Source organism: Solanum tuberosum, unplaced genomic scaffold, assembly GCF_000226075.1.
Source record: "Solanum tuberosum cultivar DM 1-3 516 R44 unplaced genomic scaffold, SolTub_3.0 scf00040, whole genome shotgun sequence".
Taxonomy (NCBI): Eukaryota; Viridiplantae; Streptophyta; class Magnoliopsida; order Solanales; family Solanaceae; genus Solanum; species Solanum tuberosum.
Window position 1 is genome coordinate 1,662,547 of NW_006238964.1, and position 19,599 is coordinate 1,682,145.

At 33.7% G+C, this 19,599-nt stretch overlaps 3 protein-coding genes and 2 long non-coding RNA genes across 5 annotated transcripts; 3 read left to right on the forward strand and 2 right to left on the reverse strand.

Moving 5' to 3' along the window:
• Nucleotides 1–841: 841 nt before the first annotated feature.
• On the reverse strand, nucleotides 842–6,501 carry LOC102583588 (putative leucine-rich repeat receptor-like protein kinase At2g19210). The gene is made up of 14 exons (XM_015306809.1): nucleotides 6,395–6,501; nucleotides 5,752–6,301; nucleotides 5,158–5,642; nucleotides 4,619–4,754; nucleotides 4,449–4,520; nucleotides 3,175–3,246; nucleotides 3,017–3,088; nucleotides 2,700–2,780; nucleotides 2,324–2,469; nucleotides 2,022–2,251; nucleotides 1,822–1,948; nucleotides 1,688–1,750; nucleotides 1,393–1,582; nucleotides 842–1,305 (listed from the first exon to the last, which is right to left on the reverse strand). Exons 1-14 carry the CDS (start codon nucleotides 6,465–6,467, stop codon nucleotides 969–971), a joined length of 2,634 nt encoding a protein of 877 aa, XP_015162295.1. The 5' UTR covers nucleotides 6,468–6,501; the 3' UTR covers nucleotides 842–968.
• Nucleotides 6,502–7,901: 1,400 nt separating this feature from the next.
• LOC102583919 (uncharacterized) lies at nucleotides 7,902–8,828 on the reverse strand. Its single transcript, XM_006343078.1, has one exon. The coding sequence runs from the start codon at nucleotides 8,826–8,828 to the stop codon at nucleotides 7,902–7,904; it is 927 nt and encodes a 308-aa protein (XP_006343140.1).
• Nucleotides 8,829–9,797: 969 nt separating this feature from the next.
• LOC102601226 (mediator of RNA polymerase II transcription subunit 6) lies at nucleotides 9,798–14,861 on the forward strand. Its single transcript, XM_006342963.2, has 5 exons — nucleotides 9,798–10,136; nucleotides 10,764–10,938; nucleotides 13,462–13,531; nucleotides 14,106–14,215; nucleotides 14,479–14,861. The coding sequence occupies exons 1-5, from the start codon at nucleotides 9,898–9,900 to the stop codon at nucleotides 14,626–14,628; spliced, it is 744 nt and encodes a 247-aa protein (XP_006343025.1). The 5' UTR covers nucleotides 9,798–9,897; the 3' UTR covers nucleotides 14,629–14,861.
• Nucleotides 14,862–15,712: 851 nt separating this feature from the next.
• On the forward strand, nucleotides 15,713–17,726 carry LOC107059804 (uncharacterized). The gene is made up of 3 exons (XR_001472959.1): nucleotides 15,713–15,898; nucleotides 16,005–16,122; nucleotides 17,486–17,726. It is a non-coding gene; the product is annotated as an uncharacterized lncRNA (long non-coding RNA).
• Nucleotides 17,727–18,784: 1,058 nt separating this feature from the next.
• Nucleotides 18,785–19,357, forward strand: LOC107059805 (uncharacterized). Its single transcript, XR_001472960.1, has 2 exons — nucleotides 18,785–18,939; nucleotides 19,038–19,357. It is a non-coding gene; the product is annotated as an uncharacterized lncRNA (long non-coding RNA).
• The last annotated feature ends 242 nt before the right edge of the window (nucleotides 19,358–19,599 follow it).

Here is a 19,599-nt window from a genome sequence, read left to right on the forward strand (position 1 = left end):
AGCGGCCCACGAGAAGTTTGACATATATTAGAGCGCACAATGGGCCAACTAGGCCCTAAAGCAGTTGATTTGACCCGCTAAATTTGCCATGCCTCCAGGCCCATGTCCACTATAAGGCTTCTGGTCCCAATGCTCTGAGATCGTCTTTTTTCCATTTATCATAAGAGAATATTGCCCTAAACACTTCTGCCAACTACTTTACAAAATAGGTACAAAATATATACTCGATATTTAACATACATATAATGAACATACCAAAACATGTACATCATATATATGTTTTGTGCATATTTCAATCATATGATAAACCAGTTGATCGAACAATATATATCTGTAATATTCTTTATAAAATACTATAAAACTTAAAACATGTGCAAGTATTTTAGCAAATTAAATCATGAAGGATGACGCGTGTTTGATTTGTCTAAAGTCGTACATAAAAAATGGTGTTGACCTTGGGATAAACAAATTAAAGACATCGATCGAACAAACTATAAGGACGCTGCTGGAACTATTATATATACGTTGATGATGCACTCTAGGAATATTGTACTCGGTTATAAAAATTGTGACGTTGCTCTCAATTTTATAATCAAATCAATGCTGAATAATGATAAGGAATTTAAGTACCCAGTTTGTTTAATTAGTTTATTTAAGGAGATCTATTTTAAGTCATTTGATAATTTCAATAGAATAATCTCTTTATACAAAGTTATATCAGTTAGCAGAGGTGGAGTCAGAATTTGAAGTTTATGAATTTGCAATTTTAGTCGTTTAAGTTATTGGTTTTGTTTACACATTCATTACACTTCTATCAATGTGATAGTACTCTGCACTCACTGATTTAAAATACAGTATTTGTACATAAATTACATGAAACAAAACTACGTATTGCACAACCAAATAAACACACGATCATCGATCTCATCTTAGGATCGATGGAGGACATTATCCAAATTTCGTGTTCTTCAATTCGAGTCATAATTATCAATCATCTGCCTTAAACATTGCTTTATTATCGTCACAACGACAGATATAGCTGGTCTATTTGTTGGTTCAAGAGAAACACAAGCCATTGCCAATGCCACAATTCTCTTTGCTGAATTCACATCAACTTCTCCTCCTAATCTTGGATCGATTATTTTTGAAACATCTCCGTTATCATTAATCATACCATTGACCCACGTTATTACATAAATCTTGTCATGTTTTCCTAGTAAATGCCGTCCTGTTATTATTTCCAAAAGAACCACACCAAAACTGTATACATCACTTTTCTCCGTTAGCTTATTTGTCCTGTAGTAACTGCAGGTCAATTCGAGAGTAAAAATTAGATATACATAGTCGTTTTCTTTTTGAGACAGACTAATAATAAAATGAGAGAGCACTTACTCAGGGTCAAGATAGCCTGGACTACCCGCGATTATGGTGGTAACATGACTTCCCTCTCCAGTTGGTAAAGTCCTTGACAAACCAAAATCAGCAAGTTTTGCTTGGAATTTATCATCTAATAGAATATTACTAGACTTGATATCTCTGTGTATTATTGGTGGCTGGCAACCATGATGTAGATACTCCAATCCTTCATTATTTTTTCAGTTAAAATTAAAAGAAACACGTCAAATATATAATTAATCATTCTAAAACTCGACTGAAATTATTTTCATCTAGTGGTGTATATATATACCTTGTGCCGCATCCAATGCTATATGAAGTCTTTCCTCCCATGTTAAAGCATTTGGATTTCTATCTGCACGCAACGATTAAAGACTTGTGAAATGTGTGATCTAAAGAACATTTATTTGACTATAAATCAGGTACCTGATAGTTGCATGTCTAAGCTTCGATTGGCCATGTATTCGTATATAATACCAATGTGGGTGCCTTCAACACAATACCCAACTATAGAAATCAAGTTCTTATGATGTATGCTCATCAGTAGACTAGCCTGTCAAGTCAAATTTATGTATAGTCAAATTCATATAATGTCTTATGTACTAAAACATACTTCTTCAGTTTACCTCAGCCCGGAATTCCTTGAACCCTTGAACTGAAGATGGGGACAGCATCTTAACAGCCACGTCACGGTTATCGACAGAGCCAAGATAAACTGTCCCAAAACCTCCTTTTCCAAGGACTCTCTGGAAGTTATTTGTCATGTGCAAAACCTGCGAGTATGTGAACTGTCGGTTTTTCAACTCCAATGCAATGTTTGGACTCTGTACTGTTCTTTCTGTCCCAGTGATCTTCCCTGTTACAGAAATTAATTTCTTCAATGACAAATCATCTGGCAATTCATCGATCGATCTTATGATTTGCTCACCTTTTTTGTTTTTCTTCCTTCGAATTATAAACCAAAGAAGTAGTAGTAAAGCCAAGATGCCCAAGACCACCACGGATGCAACAATTGCTGCTAGTGCACCAGGACTAAGATTATTACTACCTTTTGGAGGACGAAATTCGTCATACCTGTATCACAAAAAAATAAATATGAGTGTGTCTTCAATATCTAACGACTTGATAACAATTCAATATACCATCAGACTTTAATTTTAGATGAGTTGATGACACAATTTAACATGTGACCAATTATATGAGAAATTAATATCGATCATAGGGGAGATAATTTTCTAAATCAATCTTAGATGTTTTTTGTATACTCATAAATTAATTCATGGATTCTGAGAGTGGAACGAAACCTCAAATCGAGTGATTCATTTTTTGATTTTGCCAGCAATTCTTCAGGAATTTTTTCGGAGAAACTGTTTCCTTTCAAGTATCTGTCACAAAGATAACCAAATTACTCTGTGTTCTAATTAAATAAATACCCCTTATGTTCTAATTCATGTGACACAATTCAAAATTCTAAACTTTGATAGTGAATTGAACATAAAATTACTATAGATGAAAATAATTAACAACTTAAAATATTTTAAAATCATATTTGGAATTTTGCCGCATAAATTGATACAGAGGTAGTAATTGTAAACTTAGAGGTCATGAGTGAGTAAATTACAGCTTTTTTAAGAAGGGTAGTTGTGCGAGATTGGCAGGGACCTTTCCCGTCAGCTGATTGTTTGACAAGTCCCTTCAACAGAAACACAACAATAATGTCATAAAAATCATATTAATTGCAACTGTGCAGCATAAATTGAGACTAAATGAGTAAATTACAGCTCTTGTAAGAAGGCTAGTCGTGAGAGATTGGCAGGCACCTCTCCCGTCAGCTGATTGTTTGACAAGTTCCTTCAACAGAAACAAAAGAATCTCATAAAAATACTAATAACCGAAAATTTTATTTATTTTATTATCGAGACTTCTTTTTGTTTCACAAATTGAAGGATTCAAAATTTGTTCCACCCAAAAACGTATGATTTGGGTCTACTAAATTTGGAGTTAATAACTTTGATGGTCACTCAACTATTAACTATTTTCATAAAAAGTCACTCAACTTTCATTTTCAACTTAAAAGTCACTCAACTAAGCTTTTTTGCACAAAAAGTCACTCAATATATTTAATTATTTTTTCACTAAAAATTTCTGACATGGAATTTTACTTTTAAGCAAAATTTTAAGAACCAAATATATATTCATTTAATCACCTGCCCAATTTAACCCGACCCGCTAAAAATATTATATTGAAAATTATATTTCACCATTAATTCCCTAAATCATTCTCTCTTGTCTCCTTCTTTCTCCTAAGCGTTCTTCTTCTTCAACCTTTTCTTCACATATCAATAATATATCAACCTCTCTGTTTTTTTATTTTTTGTAGTTTCCATAACCCCTCTGTTATCCCTAAGGATCAAATTATTGTTTTCCCAACTTCAAAAACAATAAAAATTACAACAATCTCTTAGGTTACGATTTCAATGGAAATTTCTAAGACGGCAAAACTTTTTTAAATTGCTATACATTATAAGAGGATTGCAAGATGTCCTGCTTTTGCTCTTTTGAAATTGAGAAATTAAAAAGGAAAAGAAAAGAAAAGAAGAACGCTCCGGAGAAAGAAGGAAACAAGAGAATGATTTAGGGAATTAATGGTAAAATAAAATTTTCAATATAATATTTTTAGCGGGTCGGGTCATTAGATGGATATATATTTGGTTCTTAAAATTTTGGTTAAAAATAAAATTTCATGTCAAAAATTTTAGTGAAAAAAATAATTAAATATGTTGAGTGACTTTCTGTACAAATAAGCCATAGTTAAGTGACTTTTGAGTTAAGAATGAAAGTTGAGTAACTTTCTGTGAAAAAAGTTGATAGTTGAGTGACCATCAAAGTTATTAACTCACTAAATTTGTGAAACAACAAGGTACAACATGTACAATTTTTTTTTATTTTTTTTTAAAAAAAACATTATATTTGTACTCATTTCTCTGAAAAGGCTCTTCATTTTCTAGTTTGGTACAAGTGATAAAGCTTATAGTGAGTATTTATATACTTACAACGTTTCTAGATTTGTGAGACTTGTAATAAAAGGCGATAATGTCCCTTGTAATTCACTTGAAGATAAGTTTCTACTCAACAAATTAACTATAAGTTAGTTTCATTCTCCAAAACAAAATTAGAAGAAACATGTTTATAATGAAGAAATTTGAGAGTATAAGGAAAATACAAGGATATAATTGTGGGGAGCTGCCCATCAAAATTGCAAGTGACACCATTCCAAATATCAGCTTTAGGGCCGCATGGATCTCCTTGCCAGTTCTTCTTAACCTCATACGTCGATTTGACATTCATAATAGCCTCGACTAATAGCAAAAATAAATGTTAGTGATCCATCGATATATAACCCTTTCAAATCATCCAAACTTTGGGCATAGTCCAAATTATAGCTTGTTTGACCAAGTTTTTGGGAGTCAAAAATAGTAGTAATTTTTAAAAAGTGAGTGTTTGGTCAAGCTTTTGGGAGAAAATAAGTCATTTTAGAGAGCAACAGAAACTGTTTTTCAGAAGTTTAAAAACACTTTTTAAAAGTTTGATCAAACACTAATTGTTGCTCGAAAGTGTTTTTTAAATTTCTGTGGTGAAAGACAAACTATTTCTACTTTTCAAAATAAAATGATTTTAGAAAACAGTGGATCAAAAAAAGATTCGACCAATTCAGGTGATATATATAATCACAAAAAAATAAATGAAGAGAAACTTAATTACCATCTAGGTCATTCGTTTGAGTGGTTATGATTTGTTTGACCACTTTATAAATCTCTATGGCATTGATGGTGGGTTGACGGATCGAATTTCCCGTTTTATTGAGGGTAATTTGGTGCGTATTTCTTGGCGTAATAGGCACTCCTGAATAAATTGTGTTTGAGGACAAATAGGAAGGAGCATATGCTGTCTGAAACAATTCTCCATCTAAATATATGTCGAATTGTCTATTCACATGGTTGGCTTCAATCTCCGCAAAGTGCAGGTAGATGTAATTCTCATCTGTTGAATTTGCAGGTTCCCACGAATATGATATTCCACTAGTGTCGTTATCGGCTGCTATTGCCGTGCTCAGCACCTTTGGCGGTGGTCGAAAAAAGTTGTTATTCACCGGACCGCCATCAATGGTTAAAGATGTACTCAATTGTACCGTGTTTGCCACCTCGTTATATGGCAACCATAAACGATCATACATGTCATCTTTGTACCTAAATCACCACGAATAGAGTACAGTCAAATCTCTATATAACAAACGTTTCATGTTTTTTTTGTAAAACATCAACTATTCTGAATTTAATACAATTTTCAAATGATTACCGTGCAAATTGAGTGGATGTTGAGCCAAGATCAAGCCGCGTGACAGTTTGTAGTGACCCGGATTCAGTTACATACATGGTTGAGTTCAAGAGTCTCAATTCAAGTGCGGATATAAATGGTGTTCCTCGACCTGTATTTACTAGACAAACGTGTACAAAATCCGATGAGAGAATGTGTATGATCTCTCTATATATCGAAGTTGAGGCGTTGACTATATGAATCGTGTCCCAAAAGTCAACTCCAAGATGAAGATCAAAATTGATCAGTAGTTGATTCTTTCCATCATAGTTTCCGTACAAAAATCTAGCCCTGATCAAGTACTTTTTTCCTTTTCCTTGTGGAATTCTTATGGTGTAGCAATTTCGTTTTCCTTCAGGAAAACTTGTGAGGGTGTACAACTGTTGTTCCAGGCCATCGGCCTGGAACTCACTCGAGATAAAAGCATTACTACCCGTATCGATGAAGCCTGAATCGGATACATATTGTAGTCCAGTAGCTATATCGGTGTAGTCGGTACCTTGAGGAATTCCACAGTCTATGCTTACGAATCCTGAGAGAATATTAGAAGTATATCATTCAATTAAGAATCATACAAGGAATGAACAAAAAATAAAAATGTGTTGAAAGACGAAATTATATATACCTGATTCATCAATTTGGGCGTTAGCTTCAAGTGCAAAGAGAATTAGAAAGATAAAAATCAAGTCTTTCATCATTTCACTACTTCAGTGTTGAAGCCTAAGCCAAAAGTACTCTAGATTCTTGATTACTAGAAGAGGAAGTAATTAACAAGCTTAATTATATGCATAATTCAGGTTGCGTCACTAATTGTTTTGTTAAGAAATCAAAAGATACGACTTTAGAATTGTCCCGTACAGGAACTATTCTTACGCATTCTTTTTTATCAGTGGCCATCGTATGCCAGAAAGTGAAGTGAAGATTAAAATAATTAAGCCTAGTTTGTGAGAGAAATTGACTTTTCTAATGATAACAATCTTGATAATTAAGTTCCATTAAATTCTTTTTTCTGATGAAGTAAGAAAATTCTGTTAAATGACATCAAGCAAATGCATCAAAGTTATTAAAGAGCGAGTGAATGTGACTGTTCAAGAAGACAGAGACCAGTAAACTAACACCAAATAGCATATAAAGGCGCAATTACTCAGTATACAAAAAATTCTGTAAGGTTCAGAATATGAATATGATGTAGACAGTCTGATTATTTTCACGACCCGAACCGTGACCTATAGTCGTTGCTCCAATGCTCCCCTTCAACACCATGGAGCATGCACATTCCAAAAAACAATCATAACTAGTTTACAGGGACCTGGTCTAGTCAACTAAAAGAGACTAAGTAAACGTTTTATTTTGAGAACATGATTTGGAGTTGAAATCCCAATAAAATATCTGTGATTTCTCCATTTGCAGTTTCTCTTTGAGAAGCTGAATTACACAAATAGAAAATTCTCAATATTAGCACTATATAGGATAGAATTTAACTAAATATTTTTAGATTTGAATACGTCAACCACTGCTTGGTCTAAAGTATTTCAAGAGGGAAAAATTGTGACAATGACAATGAAAAACGATAATATCAATTTAATCATGAAGTACTCCGGATGGTTTATGTACGTACATCTATAAGAAAGATACATACATAGCGCGAGATTAAAATAATAACTATATGAACAAATTTATGGATCATGTTGACAGAGGAACATGAGATTTCAAGCTCCAAATTTGAATAAAAGACATCGAAAAAATGTCAACCATTTGATTTTCTAATACTGGTGTCATATTGCTGAATAATATACAGAACACAACTTACAAAAGTCACATAGACTTGGAGAAGGATAATAAAAAGGAAACCCATAAACTTACTCAAACCAATCCACAAGAAATTTTCTTTGATGCAGAAGCAATTCCTCTCCAAAAGCGAACGGACCTTGGATTTGATGAGTTTAATTAAACTAATCGTTTTCGATACAGTACATAAATATACACATGAAATTTCACTTAAAACAGCAACAAATTTAAATTATGAGAAGGTTGAACTCATCAAATTTACATAATTTTGGGTCCGCCTCTGCTCATGCCTCACATTAGGACTTTCATACCACCTATGTGTTTTCTCATTCTCTTGTTCATCGTTACTCAATCTTCCACGCGCACAGGAAAAGGCAAAAAGGCGAGGCTCTGGAGTGACTCAACGTTGAATAATACTTAGTATGATCGCTACAATCACTGTCACCTCCAACGCTACTTCCGTCTCTGTCACTTTCCAATTCAGACACCCCTGGCTTAAAAATGAACAATCCATGAGTAGAACCAGGTTCACAAAACAACCAAGAATGCACATCCCAAAACACTTGTACGTGCTGCTCGTTGACTAGTACCGTTTGATTTCCCCTGAATTTCCATTGCAAATTCTTTATGTGAATCAAAACAATCCCATCTATACTTATCCACATTTCAGGATCTCTTGGTCCTGAGGTTGAACTTTCTACAACAATATCACTTTCTTTTTTATTGTTTTCAAATTTAGCCCTTGTTGAGAAACTTTTCTTACCAAAAACATGTTCTTTTTTGTAAAACAACAATGCATCTACAAGAGCTGGCCTTGATTTTGTTCTCTTATAAGCTTTTTTCTTGTAATCACCTAATAATAAAACAACTTCTTCCTCTGCAATTAACGCGACATAAAAATCTTTAAATGGTTCAGGACTACCAGAAAATTTTGCTGATCTTAAATCCCAATAAGCCTCCAATTGATGTCCATCAACCTCAAATGTCTTGTAACCTTTTTTAGCCCAAAAATGCCAAGGTTTTAGATCAATCTTGCAAGTTTGATGATCTTCATTTTCTACGCTATCAACAGATATGGTAAGGCAATGATTCATCATATTTTTTCTCCATATAACAGTCACATTACGCCAATATCCACCGATATGAGATTGGTAAACACATGTAACGCTACCCTGAGCATTTTTAGGATCTACAGGATCATCTTTTAATTTTTGAGCAATTGATGGTTGAGAAGAAAATGATTTTGCCCTCGCGGTAACACGATGAGGCATTTCTCAGATACTTGAAAAATACATAGAATTCATGGCTATATGCTACATGAATGTCAATTAATCTACATCCTTTGAATCATAAAATATCAATAGAAATAGGAATTAGCGACGAACATATTATATTTACCTCCAGAGACAAAGTTGCTCAGGTTTCATCAAGAGACATCAATGCCTTAACAATATAACGGATTAATTGTTAGTAGTAATATATTTTGTGGAATTTAGATGGAAATTCAGAGAGTAAAATTTGTTTATTTTTGGAGAAAAATTATGTTGGTAAAAGGTTCTGGGGAAGGAAAGACCCTACCCCTTAGGTGAGAAAAAATTAATTTTCTATAGGATTTGAATGCTTAACTTTAATAACTATAATTATTCTGATAAATCAAAAGTATTTCATTAACCATATATTAGGACGTGTCAGAAAACGTGGGTAAATTCATAAATAGTCATATTTTTTTAGCTTAGTATTTTAAAAAATAATTAATATTTTAGAATTCAAAAATTCATAATTAGTGTTATTTTTCAACTGACCTGACTTAAAATAAAAGATATGAATGGAGAGAGTAATATTGTTAATTGACCACTTTTTAGTTATAACGGAATGAATATTAGCTATTATCATAGAATTTTGAATTTCATATGTAAAACGTTATGATAGCAATTATTCCCGAGGTTGTAAAATTACTTATTTTAAGCACTTTTTTGAAAATAAATTAAAGTTTTCTTTGTTTCATAAATTTATGCAATGTTGATTTACTTACCTCCAATAAGAAATCGGAAAAAACTACTCTCTAGCAAAACTAAATAGAAAAAGTTGTTGTCTTCAATTCACGTTTATTTATCATGTTTTATTTTATGACGGTACATTTAATTAATTTTTAAAGGTAATTAAATTAAATTAATTTAATATTTTGAATTTTAAATTTAGATGTATACTGTAAATTACGAGCATCCAATGTTTTCCTCCCAAATAACGACCATCCCATTTGATATTTTGTCCGTTGTTTATTACTCTAGTGCTATTTCTTTACCGTGTAGTGAATACTGGTAAAGTTAATCAAAGGGCGAGATGGCGTCGACGCCGATGATGCCGCCGAACGCCGATGGTAGTGCACCGGCGGCTCCACCGCTACCTGGGACGGACATGACGAGCATATGCTTCAGAGACCAGCTATGGCTGAATACTTATCCGCTCGACAGAAACCTAGTGTTCGACTATTTTGCACTCTCCCCGTTCTACGATTGGACCTGCAATAATGAACAACTCCGTGCCCGCGCCATCCACCCGCTGGATTTCTCTCATATTTCGTATGATTTCTTTCCCTAGTTTTTGTTCTTTTATTTTCCCCTTTTTTGCTGAGATTATGATTGGGTTGGGAATAAATTATAGAAAACGAACAAAAAGAAGTTTTAATCTTTGTGAATTGTACAGTTAGAATTGCTGACATTGTGAAATTGAATTATTGGGGTTTCAATTCACAACTTGTCTTTTAATTTTTCTGCTGGTAGAAGGTAGATTGAAGATGCAAAATTTACTCAATCAGTTTGGAGTTCTTGGGGCGGGCAATGGCTGAGCCAGGAATTTTATTAAAAGCAGACACACTTAAAAAGCAATTAAGGGGAAATTTTAGCCTAGCTGAACAGTGTAAGTAATTTTCCGACGAAAGGTGGCTCTGCAGTTGGGGTAGGGTTAGATATTTGGGGAAAGGAGAGTATGTTGGAAGAGGTTTGATAGACACAAGCACAAGTTGGAGGCAACTGGTATTTGGGGAAAATTAATGATTTTGTTATTCTGCACAAGTTCATTAGCAAGTGCAAGGACTTAATTGGTATGAGTATTCCTCGATTTTTCAAGACCATATGTGAATGCATGGTATTAGGTAATGGAGACATGCACAACTAATTGTGCAATTGAATATGCAACTTGTTTTGTAGGAAAATGACGGGCATGGAATACACTTTGAGTGAAGTAATGGAGCCTAATCTCTTTGTCATCCGTAAGCAAAAGAGGGATAGCCCTGAGAAGGTCACACCAATGCTGACTTATTACATCTTGGATGGTTCAATATACCAAGCTCCACAGCTCTGCAATGTGTTTGCAGCTCGACTTGTTAGTATTCTAGTCTTTTTGATGCCATTAAATTGTCTTTTGCTACCTGTATCTTATATGCCATTATCTAGACAAACTAAGAGTAGCAATCTTTATCTTTCAGCTTAAGAATCTGGGCAGTTTAGTAGCAAAGAAGTTAGCCTCTTTCTTGGGTAGGAAATATATTTTGCTTCCCTTCTTCTGTCTTTTTGTTCAGAGAAGGATAGTTATTTGACTGAGCACTCAAGATAAATCTTCTAAGAAAATCCTCCCTTCCGCCGTATAGAATAGCTTACGTCGCTTGACAAACTTCCCTTCCTACCACTTAGAAGGTAATTGTTCAAAATTCAATAATTATGTGATATTGATTTATCCAGGAAAAAACTATTTTATACTCCTGGCGGCAGATTGGTTTTGATCTGGTGCTAACATTCTGAACATCTGATCTTTCTGTTGGTGTTTCCTCCGAGTGATCCATACCAGGTGTGCAAGAATTTCCTTGCCCTTAAAAAGGAATTTTACTTTTGGAACTGTTGTATGCTTTGCAAAAAACTAGGGGCATTGAAGCCTTCAGAGAGTGGTGAACGTAGCGCCAAAGCAGAGTTAGATAAATACTTCTTCATGAACATAAAAAAAATTTGCAGATAGTACCATTTTAATAATTTAGGATCTCTTCTTTTCTTATTTAAAACTCAATAAATAACAAAAGCATGACTTTCTAAGGATTTATGTGTACAACATGATGAGAGACTGGATGGATGAGAGTATACGGTAACAATGGCTTTGTTCAGTCACTTGAACTTCTGTGTGCAGTGAAGAAATGAAGCTTTGTCTTCTGTTGTAGTACTTTAGGAAAGATCACTGTTGATCCGTTATTTTTGCTTTTGATGTATATGCTTTTAATGTGAGTCATTTGTGGCACCAGATGTTATTAAAGATAATACACGCCAAGGTCTGGTTCCTGGTTATTGATTTTTAATTACTGCTTATTTTGACTCATAAAAGGAACTTTTGAAGTAGGCATGACATGTTAGGTTCTTTGTAGGAAGAAATTCAGTAAGCTATCTCTAGATCTCAGCTAGGTAATGCGGTTCGGTCTGTGGATGGAGTTCTATCAATTTTATAGGATTTCGAAGGAATTAGAGAAAAAAAAGGAAGTTGAAATTGAAGGAGAGACTGCAGGAATTCCATGTGAAGGTCTTCGGTTCAAACCTGAGTAGCAACATTACTTTTTGCAGCTGCGGATTTCCTTGTCATCAAAAAAAAAAACAAGGAATTCCATCTAAGAAATTTCATAGGGAGGAAACTTTTTAGAGGGATAATGCAATGAAAATCAGCATTGGTTTTTTAATGTTCTTCTGTATTTATCAAAGGCAAAAGTAATGGATGGGAATAAGACCAGATTTTGGAAGGACATTTGGCATGAGAAAGGCAACATGGAAGATCTCTTTCCAGACATCTACAACCTAATCATGTTTCAACAAAGTACTATAGCAGATCTTTGGTCACCACAAGGATGGAATTTCATTTTCAGAAGAAACCTTAATGATTGGGAAATAGTGAGAGTTGCTGAATTCTTAAAACACTGTGAACACTTTCACGGGACTACAGCCAGGTGAGGATAAATTATGGTGGACAGGAGATGACAAGGGAGTGTTCAAAGTCAACAAATCCTACAAGTTGATGGATCAGACAGATCAACAGTGCTCAAGTTGGCCTTGGAAGCAAATATGGAAGAGCAGAATCCCTCACAAAGTCTCCTTTTTTGTCTGGTCAATGGCTAAGGAAGCAGTCCTTACACAGGACAATGTTATGAAGAGGGGGAGAACCTTGTGTTCTAGGTGCTTCCTATGTGGTGAAACATCTGAGACTGTTAACCACCTATTTTTACATTGCAAGTACACCCATCATCTGTGGAGAATATTCCTAAGCCTCAAAGGCATCTCCTGGACAATGCCCAGGAAGGTGGCTGAGGCATTACTATGCTGGGAGGAAGCAGGTGTACATGCCAAGGATAGAGGTAGATGGAGAATTATCCCGGGGGCTATCTGGTGGGCTGTTTGGAAAGAAAGGAATTCAAGATGTTTTGAGAGCATAGAGAACAATGTGCAGAAAGTTAAACTAAACTGCATTTTACTTTTAGTCTTTTGGTGTAATCAGTTATACTCTAATGACACTGTCTCTATTATTGATGTGTTAGACTCAATTTAGACGTAGAGAAGTGAAATCAGGAGTACTCTTGTATATAAGGTTACAGTACGACCCATGTACTGTTTTGTGATATAATACAAAGTTACCAAGTTCAAAAAAAAAAATGTTGTTCTTCTGTATTTAATTATTTATCTGTCTTTAGTATTGTGTAAAGCAGGTAGTATGTGTGAACTTTTGATATGCTTGATGTACTCTTCTGCTTTTATGTGGAAAACTGGTCCCCTTTTTTCTGCGGTATGGATACCACATATTAATTTTGTGTGGGTCGAAGAATTCATTGATGGAATGTAAAAGACCATTGATGTTCATTGTCTTCATTTACTTATTTGACAGGGGCGTGCTCTATATCATATATCAAAAGCTTTCGGTACTGCATCCTCAAAGCTGGAAAAGATTGGATATGGTATCTTGATATCTCTTTCCTTTTATTTTCCATCCTTAAAACCTTTTTTGTGCACGTGGGTGCTTTGGAGAAAAGTGTGCCGTTACTAGAATTTTATCTTGCTATCTGCAAAGAAAGGGTTTTGAGTTATGCAAACACCCAAATCTCCCTTCCCCCACTCTCACCCACCCCAACCCAAAAAGAGGTGAAGATGTAGTAGACAACAAGTTTATTTTATTCTTTAGTTCCTTTCAAGGGCTTGAATGAAAACAAAAAAATTCTGAAGGCTACTTTAACACTGAATTTCTGATTACGACACATAGCCATTTAGTTGTCAGGTTGAAAGTTGGGAGTTAAGACCTGGGTGTGTTTATATGTCTTTTCGATAAGTTGGACCTGTGTGCAGTGTGTATATATTGTTATACATGGATATGTTCTAAAAAGAAGTCTTCGTTGTTCGACTTACATCTCTCTCATGACACAAAATCTTATATTGTTTAAATCAATAATCTTACATTCTGCTTGCAATGTCAATTTCTATCATTTTTACTATTATTTCATTACGTTGATTCTATTCAATAAATTCCTTTTGCAGTGGAGTCGGAAAATGATAGCCAAGCATCTGAAACTAAGCCCGCCAAAGAGGCCATCGACTTCAAGGAACTTAAGCGAGTTGATCACATCCTTGCTTCTCTACAACGGAAGGTAAATGTAATTCCTTATCACCGGAACTTGTATGGTCTGCATGGAGATTTTTAACCCTAGATAAACCAATTAATCTTGTCCAATTCATTGAAGTATGAGGTCGTCAATCTTAAGCTAAGTAGCTTCATTTGAGTTGTGAAGTAGTTATCTTGGAAGTATTCTGAAATTTTATTTGCAGTCCCAGGGTTCATTAACGGGGATATTTGTGTTAAAATTCAATAGATCAAGTTCTAAAATTGAGACACTTATTTCAATTTGTGCAGCTACCACCAGTACCTCCGCCTCCACCTTTCCCAGAAGGCTATGCACCCCCTTCCACTTCAGAACCCTCTGAAAACCAGCAACCAGAGACTCAGCCGCCTCCAATTGATCCTATTATTGATCAAGGCCCGTCCAAGAGAATGAAGGTATGAGAAGGGAGTGGTGTGTCAACCGTTGCATAGGAGCAAGAAATTTAGACAAGGTTATCTGAAGTAAAATGATTAGTCTGAAGTTATTGATGAATTCATAATTTCTATATTTTTGTGCCTTCATTGCGAAGTTTGTATAAGCACACAACAAGCAACACAGTAATTTATTGAAGTCACATTCAAACATTTGCATTGCTACGAACTCAAACAGAGAAATATCACATTCGTCTCCTCGAGTACTTGTATCTGCGCAGTATAACTACGTAAGTATAAGAACAATTCAAAGTCTAAAGAATAAGGAGAAAAGGAGTTCAACTGTTTACAGAAGAACAATTCAAAGTCTATAAATCTGCAATGACCAGCTGAGTCATTTATTTTGGCCCTCAATTGCAATATTCTTTCTCTTTAGTTTCTAACTGCTCAAAGGTCGAATTGCATTTATTATACCATTGAAAAAATAATTATTGAACAGTATTTCAACCATACCTTAATTTCTCCATACACTTGACAAAACTCGAAAGTTGTCCTGGCCTGTTGATCACATTTGGACTTAATACATCCAAAGAGAAAAAAAAAATCAATTGACATGACTATTTTACCACAATATCCCTTTTAATGATGTGTAGTATTAAGTATCGAAAAATAATTTAGGAAATAGATAATTAACGTTAAGGGTAAAATATGAAGAATATTTTTTTTTTTTATCTTTTTTTGATATGTTACGAGTGACAAGTGAAAATCTCTATTTGAAATAGTGAATGAAGAAATAGTATAAGTAAGGAATCAGTTACTGTTTTATTAGAATGGAATATTGATTAATGATGATGAAGAAATTTGTATTTGTAATTACCTAAGAAATGACCTGACTTGGTAAATTTTCAGACCCAGAATTAAATTGTTTGAAAAAGACTTGAGAGTCAATTCCAAGCACATAATCCGATGACTAGCTAGCAGACTTGTGAATATTTGAAACTCTCTAGAAACTAAGTGAAATAGTACTAGTAGAACAATCGTCAGTTCATATGATCAATTTTTAACGCGGAATTATAACAAAGACATGTAATAAATTGTTTGTACATATGGAGCACCTATAAAACAAAGGATGCTATTGTTGATTCAATGTGAAGAAATTAACACTTAAAAAAGACAATGGCAAGTAATTATTTTGTATCAAGGTCTGGTCTCAATCTCATTGCCTTAGTTATATCTGTGATGTTTATTTCAAATGCTAGCGTGATTCCGTGCACAGAAGCAGGATTAATCAACCATAGAGGTATACTTTCCAATTACTAATATTTATCGTGAACATTTTTGAGTTTAAGTTATATGCACGGAAAGTTCATTTAAACAATATATTTACAATATGAATGTATTTGCAGAACTTTATCAGAAGCCAAAGTGTCCACCATGCCTATGTTGCCAATCAACAGTACCTCCGCCACCATGTTGTTATTGTGCCTGTTACGTTACTCAGTCTCATAATAATAATAATCCATAGTATGATCCTTAATTATTAGTTCTATATATGAATGAATTCAGATTGGAGAATAATTAGTAATTACCAATGAGATATTGGAATATAGTTCATTATATATTACTTTATCTATGTGGGGGGAAATTGACAATATGTCAAGAATATGCAAGCTTATTATATATAGAGTTGATGATTATCAATTAATGTATTTCTAGCTAGATCTATCTCATTGCTGTTATTTTTTCTTTCTTTTTTTCATTTTTCTTATTGTTCTTGCTCCTACTCCAATAGACATGACAAAAGTTGGGTAAGTCCAAACGCAGATTAATAGTGGTTATTTTTCAATTACAAGAATTAAAAAGTGGTTATTTGTGAACTTTATCGTCCAACGCAAATTCAGTGAACTTTAGACTACATCACCAGAGGCGAATTCAGGATTTGAAAATTTTGGATGCATCAATATTACCTTAGCTCAAATATGAGATAAGATAAACTTAAAATTTTGAACCCAGGTCTCGCGGGTGGATTGTCTAGCTTGTACCAGTAGCACAATAACACTCCTATGCTTTTCATGGGTGCACTATTAATTATATCATAATTTCTGTCAGTTTCTCAAGATAGATAGATATATATATATACATGCTTTTTTTCGAAGTTAACGGGTGCACGTGCACCCCACTTAGAGGTGGGTCCGCCTCTGTTAACATCACCATGGTCTAAGAATCTCTTTTGAGTTAAGTGAAAATATTTGGAGAAAGCGTTATGCCACATACTAAGACTTATGAAGGTTGAGCAATATATGAGTAAACATTAGACCCCAAGCCTATTCCAAACTATTTCTTGTCTTTTAATCTCGTTTCAAAGACTTTTAATGGTAGACTAATCAAAGAAGTTTAATTTACTTATTAAAACAATTCCAACAGGGTGGTATAATTAATTAATTAAAACATTCATCGTATACTTTAAAAAGTGGTGATTGATTTTTGCCTTGTTGTATCAAGCAACAAATTATAAATATAAAACTTATTACATCATCAAGCTCTATATATATAACTACTATATTGAAATAGTATATGCTTAATTAACAACATTATCATAGCTTTATCAAAATTTAGTCTAAGGTAATGGCGATGAAAACTCTTCTGGCTACAATCACCATCTTTATGCTTGTTTTATCTCCGGCTGTGCCCAGCAATGCCGATAGACTGACTCGTCGAGGTAATTTACTATCGAACAACGTTAATTTATAATAACCTATGTCCGAGCTATGTAGGGTAAAGGTTGTTTTTATATAAAGAAAAAAATTTAGTGAAACGTTTTCATTTTTGAATCCTCTTATTAGAATTTTTGGCTAAACGACGATAAATATTTAACGAATTGATGCAGAACTTGGGGTTAAGCAACCAAAATGTGAGAATTGCAACTGTTGCCAACCAAATACGCCGTCGTGTTGCGTTTGCGCTTGTTTCGTTCCGTTTACGGCCGCCGTGGACCGGCCGTGATCAAGCAAATTAATGATGAGAAGATCAGAGACATTGTGTGATCATTTCTACATAAAAAGAAAATAATTTGGTCCTGTAATTAATGTTTTTGGCAATGTGTTTTGGGTGATTTGAATTTTTGTTTTTGTGAATAACATTGCTTCTATAAAAATAAATAATAATATGAAGAAAAAAAAGGTGTTTTGTTCGCTAGGTACTAAATATATTTTTTTTTTGGGTAAGATGTACTGTTTAAAATTATTGTTGCTTTAATTCTTTTTTCTTTCATACTCCTATTGTATTTGCAATTATTAATGTTCCAGCGTAAAATGAATGGATTTCACTCCGCCAATTCAAAAAGAAATGACATTGTAACTTACGGATTCGAATCATAATTCATTTGATTTACATTCTTCGAAACCCTCCACCACCACCACGGGGCAAAATGATCGAAGAATTATATAAGGAGAAATTGACAAATTGTCTCCTTTTATTTTTATTTTTAAGGATAATGGATTAAAATTGATCAAGTTTATGTAATCAATGCTTATATTATTATTATTATTATTTTGGGAAAAGGGTCTGAAAAATACTTTAACTTTGGTCGAAATTGTTGTTACGATACCAAACTTTATGGATGACCTTTTATCCCTGCACTATTTAATAGTGTATTTAAAATGTATATATGTGCCCACGTGGACACATTATTATTTATAATTATGCAATATTTATGATGTCCACGTGGGCATATATATATCTTTAAAATATACTATTAAATAGTGTGAGGGGTAAAATGTCATTTCCAAAATTTGGTATTATTACTGCAATTTCGATCAAAGTTTGGATATATTTCAGATTATTTTTTTTTTAAAAAAAAGTCAACTATTGGCGTGGAAATTTTTAGCAGCATAAATCAGAGTACTATTCAAAGAGTTGAAAATCTGCCCAAACAAATTAAACTAACAGACAGATTCTAAATTTGCAGTCGCAATTGCTGACTTTTTTCAATTATTTAATAAGATAAAGCTAAGAAATTCTCCAATTGCATATAAAATTATAGCAAATCAAATTAATTAAGTTGAACAGATTCACCCCTAATCAAATTAACTTGTAGTCAAGTCAACCTTGAGTTTGTTGAGTGAGAACACACATTATTTCAATTTTTTCAAAGCTTCATCAATTTCCCTTTTACTAATTTTTCACTATAAAATATACTCCTAGTATTTGTTCATTCATCTAAAATTTCAATGGGAACTATAATTCCAAGATGTTTAATGCTCATAACCCTTGTTTTTATTGGTTTAATTTTATCTCCTGGATTCCAAGAAGGTGTTGCTGCTCGTTCTAACGTGTATAGAGGTAATTAATCATACATATTATACATCAAAAATATATTATTTTTCTTCTTTTTGCTTGTTCATTTATATTTTTTGCGTAATTCGGATTTTATTATGTAGAAGTACTTGTGAGGAGACCAATATGTCCTGCTTGTGTATGTTGCCAACCTCCACCACCAGGATCTTGTTGCAGTTGTTGCGCTTCTCCTATCAATTCTCAGTCCAACAATGGTTCGCCTTAATCCACACATGTACAAGCGAATTTAGGATTTAAAATTTGATAACTTCAACCTTTAAGGATTTTTGAGTAACTGTAATTTTTTTTTTCTTTTACTTCTCAAATTTGCAATGGCATGGTCTACGTATTTGTCCACTTTGTGTCTCTTGATCATAATCAATAAGCTAAATCGCTATAATCAAATTCCATGGCATCTTGGGAAGTAACCGATCCATAGAAATATATTTGTATCCTCTGTTATGCTGAATCAATAGAAATATAATATGTGTTTGCATATAACCTTCTATTATTTTAGATATTGTGTCTGTCACGGTCTGATTTTAAAAAATTACTGTTCATTTATTGACTAATCTTATCACTCGAAACAACCTAGGTCTCTAATTAAGTGAATCACTTGTTGACAAAGAAAATCTAGATCTTTTAATTATCCTCTTAGAATCCTTT